Genomic DNA, 10158 nt, shown 5'->3' on the forward strand with positions numbered 1-10158 from the left:
CGAAACCCACAGCATGATATGACTGTAATCCTGTCCAACAACACACAAAACCCACAGGTTTCCAGTTCTCTGTTGACACAGAACAGCCATCCACAGTGCTAAAAAAACAGCTTCCCCATTAGGTCTCTAACAAAGTTTTCAAACTATTCAAACACAGAGGCATAAATCAAGAAAACAAAGCTTTTGCAAGATGTTACATGTAAGTTACACTAAGAAGTTAAAGAAAACCATCTGGGCATAAAATGTAAATACAGCCAGGATATAAAAATTGAGAAGAAAATAAAACCAACCATGCATTTCAAATGCCCCAAACACAGAGCTTTCATTCTGTAAGACCACTGCAGTTTAAATCACATCATCCAGCTCAGACAAAAAAGTCATTTTTCAAAATATCAACAAACCAAGGCACTAAAGCTTATGCAAGATGCAGCTTTTTTCAACTTTTTTAAGATAGGGTCCTTCAAGGTGGGGAGCTATCGCATCTCTTCAGTGGCAGCTATGAATCACAGAAAGAGATGGTGACTTCCTGAATCATCACAGAAAATATCTATCAGGATTAAACTTAAAGGTTTGGTTCAGTTTCCTGTATTGCTGAATTTTCAGTTTCTGAAGGGTGAAACAACCTCAACTTTCTTTATAGACCCAAGAGAATCTGAGTAACCCTGGGAGGAAGAAAGAGAACACTCCCAAAGATAGGGGCCTGCAGTGTTGGAAGAAAACTAGAAAATACCTCAAAATGCTCTACCCTGTATAGCAACTGTTTTTCAAAGGTGTCTTCTACAACAAACAAAAAAGAAAATATTTTTAGAATTAAAACCTATAACTTAATAGTATGAAATGTCCAAACTCTGGATTTTTCATGCTGACTTATTTCAGATCACTTACATAAGCAACATACTTGAGATTTGATTACATAGCTAGATTTTTTGTTTATTTATTTACTTTTAAACAGGATGCTTGCTTGGGTTTAAGTTAGTTTGGGGAAAGGGAAGTAGGAAGATTTTGAAAACAAACAAATTACTTACAAACAGACAAGTTAAAAAAATAAACCTGTAATGGCAAAGCTCTCCCTGTCTCTCGAGGCTGGTACCTTTGGATTCCCAGTAAATTTCTCTTCTTCTTGAACCCATGGAATGACTTGGAGAGACCAGTCTGGAACTGGAACCCTTGGCAGAGCCCAGCTCACAGATGATGAGAGTCAGTTTATCACTGATTTCAGAGATAATTATCAAGCTAGGGATTTCTGGCTTAATTTCCTGATTCAAGAAGGGAGTACGTGATCCCAATCATAAACCATCCTGTGAGCAGCAAATGATGTCTTAACAGCATTTATAGCTGAAGTTTAAAATACTCATGGAGTTTGTATAAAACAGATGTGAATTTTCAAACTAAACTAACAAACTATTTTCCTAAGAGGAAAGAAGTTGAAGCAGCAGAGGAAAGCTCTGTGTCTTCCTCTGCTGCTGAGGAATCAAAAAGGGAGTGATGGGTCTCTGACAGCTCATGTAAACTGAGTTTCAGTTTTCCTGCTACTAATCTGTTTTTATTCTCTTCTTCCAAATAATTTTTTCATAGTCTGCCTTTCACACTTCTAGGAAATTCTAGCTACATGTGCTTTGTTGACAGGGCTCATATGTTTATTTTAAAAATACATGATTTTCCCCCACAGACATGGTATTTTATTAGTCTTATGTATTGAAGGTATTGTCCAAAATATTGTATTTACTTGGGCCTTTAGCCTGAAATCTGCATCTGTTCTCAATCCATCCTTAGAAGCCCTAATCTTTAATAGGCTCTGAAATCACCAATTTGTTGGGTTTTTACTTCTCTCCTTTCCTAAGCCAGCTAATGTGGAAAAGGCTGGGCGATAATTTTCCCGGTTTAGTCAATCTTTTCTCAACCACCTGACCTTCAGTTTTCCAACTGTGTAAACCTGTCTTGACCAGGAACAATCAGAACAGAGGAAAGTAGCAACCACTACTTATGCATATGCAGTGGATCAAACAATCACATCCTTCTCTTTTGGCCCTTTAAGCTGATGCTACAAACCAAACATTATAATAAAATAAAAATATCTTCATGTCATTTCCAGGGAGGCCAAATGCTCTAGAGTATGTCCTTTAGCTCCAAAAAGCATATACTGAAAAGTTTATCATAGAATCATTGTGGTGACCATCAGGAAGGCAAGAACAACTAAATAAAATAGTGAATAAAGATTTTCATTGAAAACTGGAAAATAAGTCTGAACTTTATTAGAAAACCTCAGGCTCAGAGAAGAATTTTCTTCATTGAAAGCAAACATGCCCCTTTAATCAAAGCTTAACATGTTCCTGCCAAGGCACTGCTGTGAAACACAGGCTGGAAGCACAAGGGAGGTTTCAGCGCCTGGTGTGGCATTGCCTTGAGTGGTGATGGACTGGAAGGATGCCGTTCCACAAAAAGTGTGAACTGTGACCCAACCTTCTCAAGAATGACAGTCTCAGTCAGACAATCTGAAATCACAGGAACTGTTTGTCTGAAAAAACCTCTCCAGAATATCAGGAAAACAACTTTTAGTTTTTGGCAAAACAGACAAGAAGTTCCAGTGGCCCAGTGCCACGGTGCCAGAACTCTGCAGAGTGAGAGTAGAAGAAATGCATTGATTAACTCAGTATTCAACCCTTCCCCTCAAACCCATGAAAAATGGCTTCTGTAGTAAATAATTATGGAGGATTTACCACATATGAGAAGAGTACTGAGTTTAAACAGTGTCATGCCCTTTATCCCACTGCGAACTGCTGTATCTGGACATTTGGCACAGCTGCTGTCCTTGTGTACTCTCACAGTTTGGTAACAGGAACCACAATCTCAATACCCCTGAGAACTGTAAATTTGTTACATTATTTGTGTTGCTGCCTCATAACTTCTCCTCCTTGATCTTGCCTTCTCTAGTTATTTTACTGGCAGTAAAACTTAGTAGATTAATAATGCTATTAATACTTTACTTTCTCTGCCAGATCTTCTTGGGTGGCCAGTTTCCAGCTGTATAACAGTATTTCCTTGCTCACATCTCCTTGTTCTCAATGCCACCCTTTTAAAATTGTATTATTGTATTTTTATATTATTAGTTCATATACTATATATATTTATATTATAGTATATTGTATGTATTATGTATTTTTATTGTCTTCTGCAAATTTTAAGCCCTCAGTGCATTTTCAGAATTCAAGACAGAAACTATTTGAAAGCAGTGGTTACAATTCATTAATAACTCATGCTCTTTTCTCAGAGTAACTAATAGCAAATAAAGGTACCTGAATGACACTCTAGCTGGTCAGACATCTACGAGAATTTAGTGGAGAAGCTGATAATAATTATTTAATTCATATTTTATGCTGTTTAACTGGAGCCTATAATAATCCTCATTGCTTTTTGCAGCTACCCTGTAGTCAGTGATTTTCTGCCTGTCACTATTATGGCCATGATGGACAGAGAAGATCCTTGCCTGCAGGTTCTGACTCATCACAAAGTGAATACAAGCCCTGTGTCCTCATCAGTTATTTGTCATTATAGAGTCACTACCAGTCTGACTTTAGCTCATACACACATTAGGTTAAACTTTGCTGGCAAAACTGCAAATATCAAAAGCAGAAACTCTGACTCCTACTCCTCTATTCCTTGACTGAGAAAAGATAAAACAGTAAAAGGAAAAAATGTCAAAACAATAATAAATTACTTCAGAGCCAGGAATAATAAATTACATTATGGCCTTTCTAATGTGTGAAATGCTGTTACTCAAAACTGGAAAGGCATGGAAACAATTGCACTTCAGAGTGACAGAAGAGTGATCCCAGCTCTTTTGTTCCAGTTCAAACACCACACACGACCCTTGCTAACAGCTGTGGTGCATTGTGCCTCCTTAGGTCAGCAAGGTATATCCAGGCTCCAGAGAACAGCTTGAAGCATCATTGTTTCTTTGGAAGTGAGAGTCAATAAAAATACTGACAAAAGAATGCAGCCAAGCTCTTGGAGTTGTACAAATTCCAGTCTTTCTTCATTCCCTCCCTCATCAAGTCCTTCAAAGAATGAAACAGCTTTTTGAACTTGCTTTTTTTCTAATTTGCCTCAATTTTCTTTTCATTGCTTGCCACAGTGTATTTTCTAAAATATATGAAAAGTAACTCTGTAATAAGAAGGTATCCCAGGGTTGCTCTTCCCTCCAAACCCGTAACACCACAACCATGGCTTGACAATGTTTGCAGCTGAAGAATTTTCAGCAGGGAAATAGCAGAGTACTTGGGAAGCTCAAATGACAGGCAACCACTCTAAACAGCTTGGTGCCTTCTTAACTCTTTGCTTTAAAGAGGCACTCAGAGGCAAAAAACAGAAGCAAGATCCCAGGCATGCTGCTGGAGGGATAAACTTTTCCCTTGGCCAGAGATTAACATCTCATTTTCTTCCTTTACCCTGTTTCTTTATTCCTTTTCTCTACATCCCCTACAAATATCTTGTTGTATCTTTTAACTTTTTGTTTATTCCTCCTCCTGTTTGCTTCTGTTGTCTTTATAATGGAAAAGATACTTCTGTGAAAAATGAGTTAACTGACTTTCTCTTTTCTCCATCCTTTTTCTATTGTTTTTCCTCATTATCTTTCCCATTTCCCCACTTTTCTCTCCTATTTTGGCTGATGCCAAAGCATCACCTGCCATAGGAGCTCAGGAAGAAGCTCTTTCGGTATAATCTGATTTACTGAAACTTGCTTTAGCAATCCTGATAAGGGAGGGTGAAATGCAGTTGTGGAAATGTGAGAAAGCTCCATCAGCTGCATTTAGAACTTCCATGCAAGTTGTATGGTACAGTTACTCTCCCTCTAGCTTTCTTCTTAACCTGATGTCTCAGCCACAGAAGGTAACTCATGTACTTAAATGTACAGAAATCCTCCCATGCCTGAAGTTCTGCACTGCTGTTATTCCCAGGCTTGTGTTCTTAAGCTGAATGTGAGGTCAAGACCCTCCACAATAAGTACAACCACGTCAATGAGAACAGATAAATAGATTCAGAATTCCCATGTTCCATTAGGTTTATACTCATCTCCTAACTCCCTGTGTTTACTTTGCAGCCCTCTGCCTCCTCTGGAAAGGGCTGTTCTTTTTGAACCATAAAGGAAGATGCTGAAAACTCTTGTTCTTCCAACAAACCAGACTAAACACCACATTTCCACAGAAATTAATTTCCTAACTGGAGCTCCTTTGGATATTTGTGCCATCTGTTATTTACCAACAGCACCTCAAGCTGAAAACAGCTTGGTAACCTGGATCTGCCTAGCAATGACCTCTTTGCCATAAGACATACTGGGTCTGTAATGCACACCTCAGTGGAATTTCAGAAAGCACAAACCCAGCTGAGCGCCCTGAGCACGGCAGGAAGGGCTGGAACACTGCACATGCACCTCGGCAGTGCCTGAGCTTCCTTAACCTCCCTTGGCCAAACCTGCAGCAGCCCTGGGCCACACAACCTGCACACAGGATCTGCAGGTGTTACCCCAGAGTTCACTCTGCAGCCCTGGGCCACACAACCTGCACACAGGATCTGCAGGTGTTACCCCAGAGTTCACTCTGCAGCCCCCTGAGCCTTTCCAGGGACCAGAATGATTTGAGCTGCTCAGCCTCTGCACCAAACTGGAATAATCCCAGAGGGCTGACAGATCACTCACAACACTGATGCCCGGCTTGGCCTTGTCTTTGTGTTCAGACATTTGTGTGATTTCATCCCAACAAATCTGGAGGATTATAATATAATGCCATTGCAAAATGTAATTTATTCACAGAAATAGGTTCAGGAACTCAAGGTTCAGGTTCAATCAAAGCTTATCAACAAAGCAAGCTGCTTTCAGAGGGCTAGGTGTGAGCAGCACTTGCAGTTTGTCATGTCATACTGTTTAAATAATACAAGTTCATTTTTCATTTTATTTTCCCTTTACTAGTTCATACAGGCAGACACTTGTTTATTTCTCTCTGAAAGTCTTTTCTTAGTGAGAGATAAGTTACTTGGGGAGAGGAAAGGTTATATATTCAAACATGGTGTCAAGTCTGTTGCTAAACTGATGAGTCTCAGCTGTGGATCCTCCCAAAACAGAAATGGTCAGACCTGTATTTGTCTTTAAAATTGGATTTACCAAGAAGTTGCAATAAGGAGTAATGAACTTCATTAGCAGCTGGTAACTGCTGCAGAACTTTTCTTCATACTACAAAGCAGCACCAGAAACATTAATCTCTTACAAATGTTGTCAAGTACAAATTTGAGGAGATTTGCTACAGAGTAAAAGTGGTTATGATCAGCCTGTTTGTTTTTTATATAGGTGAATAAATTATTATCATACAGCATTCTGACTGCTGTACATTAACAGTCTGGTCCACTTGGGCACATAATATACAATAAATCAGGTTTTTGCCATCAATGTCCACATTTTTTTGCACCACATATTACATTAAGCTTTGCTCCAGACTGCCCTTATTATGTAACAAGACTGGCTGTTGGAAAACACCTGTCTCACCTATGGATTTGCAATAGATATTCCTGTGTTTCAGGGCTCCAGCACAGGGTATTTTTAATACTTGCAGTCACCTGCAAGTCACATCACAGAGCCACAGCAAGAGAAAAGCCCTAAAACTGCTGAACCAGGCAAAAAGGAATCATCAGAACCTACAGAGGCCAAACTTTTCTGCAAAATTTGTGCTCTTAATTAAAAGCCAGCAGATGTTATAAAGCTCTTTACAGCCAGAAGGGCTATAAGCCACATGATTTGCAGCACAAGCTTTAGGCTTTTCCACCCAAACTGCTGCATCTCTGCTCAAAGAGAGCTGTAAAAAGCCCCAGTAGCATCCCACTCACCCCCCCACTGGTGTTCCATCAGCTCCCAGGGCACAACAGTGGCACTGGCCAACACTCACCTCTCCCCAGGGCACCTCTCCCTGCAGGCTCTGCTCCAGGCAGGACAGTGGATTCAGGGTTTGTGGTCCTTTGGTTTTCCAACAAATGCAAAGAAACGCCTCTTCAAAGGCATCCAGGCAGGCTTCAGCTCCAAGAACGGGAGCTCTTGAGGAGGAGCTGTCAGAGAAGCATGTGGATTTCACTTTTTGTATAATAACCTGGGGGTCAGCCATAGTTTTGGGGACATCCCCATTCTCAGGCCCCCTTCCTCCAGCTTATCTTTACACCTCCCCTCCCCTCCCAGGACTCCAGACTCCTCCAGCCACTCACACTACAAATCATTGACCACAAGTTTCCTACCAGTCTGCTGAGGAAGGAAAACCAGGCCAGACCCAAACCCTTATACATCACACCACTCCCTCCCTTTCCACACCACCCTTCAGACTGGCTTCTGCCCAAAAAGATTTGTTTTGGTGCTCAAGTTTTCTTCCCTGCCATTGTACCTCCAGAAACAAGCTGTCCCTCCCAAGTCCCTGCTCCTTTTTAAATGTGTGAAGTTCTTTTGGCAAGACAACCACCTCAGTTTTCCACCTCCAGCTTATTTGCTGGCAGCCCCCTGTCCATTCTTTACAAACACAAGAAGTGTTCAGATTGATCACATTTTGATATGGAATTCTCTTTGTTCAGTAACATGCCCAAACATGAATAAATGTGAAGGAAAAGAACTGTTTCACATAATTATAGAAAATTCTCTTCCTGTTAAATCCTGTTATTTTCACAAAGACAGAGATTGTTTGGATCGAGGAAGGGAGGTCAGGTTCAGATCCTGGGGAGAGTGGTGTGTAGTGATAATAACACTTAGGATTTTTCAGCATTCCTTATCCAGAGATCTGAGCCCTGTCTCCAGTACATTACAACAGCAGGATATGTTATCTTATGCAAACTCCTTCTTAAATTTCACAATAGCTGTAACAAGCAGGAATCATTAAATTCGTGTGGCTGAAAAACAGCCACAGAGCTCCTTCTTTACTTTGTTTTTATCTAAATAAAGTGAAACAGAGTCAGATCTGAGGCATTAGTCCTCTTCACTACCAAGTATCTACATTACTCTTAATGGTATATAAATACTAAAAGTAATAAAAAAAAGGGGAAAACAGAAACGAGTGTCTGAGCTCTCCTCCTTTAAGCAAGTTACCCAGTTGCAAGCCCTACAAATGCTCAGTTGCCCTTTTACTACATCTGGTTCAAAGGCCACTAAAAATGGGATTCTTTGCACTGACATCAAAGGGCTCTGAATGCGGCTGTCTGAAACACGAGGGGAGACGAGATTAACTTCAGCTTTCTGCCTATAGAACTCCAGCAAAAAGTTACAAATAATAATCAGAAGATAAGGTTTTCTTGAGAACCTACTGATTTCAGCACATTTTTCCAATGTCAGCTACCACTATGAAGTTGCTCGCTTTGTGAGAGCAATGCAGTGTGCTACTAAACACAGTGTCTGCAGCTTAATATAACCTTTCCTTTCAATAACACTAAAAACCACGGTGAGTAAGAAGGAAGCAAGAGGGTGGGAAAAGAGATATGAATGGTTTATAAAGCACTAGACTGGTTGTCTTTATTTAGTACCATATCTGTATTGATCAGGCTTTCCTCCTGGCCTGCTGTAAGAACGGGCATCAGTGCCAAAAAATCCTGCACTGCTGCTGAAACCTTACCCTACCTTTTAACTACAGGCTTTATTACTCGTGTAAATACATCCTAGGAACTCAGCTTTTAAAGCGGTTTCTCTCAGTAACCAACTTTCCTTAAACACATCTGGAACTTCTTTGTAACTCACAACTGCTTGGTGTAGTCACCTGTATGATGAAGGTTAAATGCTGTGGCATTACTGCTGGGGGCTCTGATTGCCCCACCACCACAGGAGTGGATGTATAAAGCAGGGATACAAGGGGCAGAGGAGTCCTAAACAAACCCAAGATTATGTTCCTAATTGAAATGGCAGCCCGGGGTTTTCACATATAAAATCTGGAATCTGAGCTTACTTTCCTTAACATCATCTGTTTCAGCTGCTCCACATTCCAGGACTCCTTCAGCCTTGACCTCATCCCTGAGATTATTCTCCCTCCAGTCAATTAGAAGTTCTCAAATACACAAAATTTATACCCAGCAACAAGGCAGATCTGCTGATTGTCTTTCTTCAGCTGCCTGGGTGGCCCTAAGAATGAGGAAGTGTCCCAGGACTGGGGAATTCCCATTGTCTGTGGAGAGAAGAGCCGGCGCTCACAGCACTGCCAGCCTGGGCTGCACAAGGGCAGGAAGGGATGTGCTGGAATTGGGAATATTGAAGGTATAAAGAGAAGGATTAACTCTACACATTTTGTCCAAGACTCTCAAGATTTAGGCAAAGTACCCATCAACCCTAAAGATCTTGAAACTAGGAAAGAAAAAGGAATCTATGAAGTTAAAACAATTTTAAAGGAAAAGCTGAAAAATACTGTGAATTAAATCTGTTGGCTTCCAGTCTCTACCTTCAAGGATACTATTCCTTTTTTTTTTACTAAATGAAAACATAATCATTAAATAGATTTACAAAACTATTTTGCATCATGTATGACTATCACTGACAATGGTATCCAGATAGCTTTTATTTCTTATCCCAAAGCAAAACAGAGATGGGGTTTTAAAAATGTATTTGTTGATATTTCCTTAACCAGCTTTCTTATTTTGAGAGAGCTGTATTTATGAAACAGAAAGTTCTCAAGTAACTAGGTAATATATGATCCAAACAACTTGATAATCAATGTAAATGAGAATCAGACCTGCAGTACCAGGAGTATTAATTCATTTGATGAGGGTATCTTTCTTCCTGTAGAGAGTCTATGTCTTATCTTCTTCTAAAGCTTACATGAGGTCATTTGGCCAAACCCTCGCCCTTAATTTCTGAACCCTGGTAGCTGATTTAAGAATATGTTTTATTACTCCTTTTGTTTGCATAATGCTGGGTGCTGATATGGTCTCCCCTGGCTCTTCAGAGATTAAACAGCACATGGAAGAAAAAGTACAGCAATGTAGAAGATGCCTTCAAAATTTCATGTAGAAAGCAGAATACTTTTTAGGAAAATGTTAAATCAGTTTACACACAACACAACTTTTGTTGTTGACATATCTATACGTATGATACAGTTATATATTTCTCATTTCTATGATAAATTTGCATCATTATTATAAAAATGAATAACTGTTGCAATA

The 10158-nt window shown here is 39.9% G+C and overlaps 1 protein-coding gene across 7 annotated transcripts in view; it reads right to left on the reverse strand.

Annotated features, from left to right (window-relative positions):
• The window catches only part of LOC111938045 (uncharacterized), a 207498-nt gene that overhangs the window by 39055 nt on the left and 158285 nt on the right, over positions 1-10158 (reverse strand). For all 7 annotated transcript variants that reach the window (XR_015276978.1, XR_015276979.1, XR_015276977.1 and 4 more), the window contains one exon: positions 6930-7086. Coding sequence is in view for 1 of the 7 variants with exons in the window: in XM_086852841.1 (XP_086708967.1) it covers positions 6930-7086 (157 nt within the window). In the remaining 6 variants the exon portion in view is untranslated. The remainder of the gene's footprint in view (positions 1-6929; positions 7087-10158) is intronic.

Source organism: Cyanistes caeruleus, chromosome 16 (assembly GCF_971803275.1).
Source record: "Cyanistes caeruleus chromosome 16, bCyaCae1.hap1.1, whole genome shotgun sequence".
NCBI lineage: Eukaryota > Metazoa > Chordata > Aves > Passeriformes > Paridae > Cyanistes > Cyanistes caeruleus.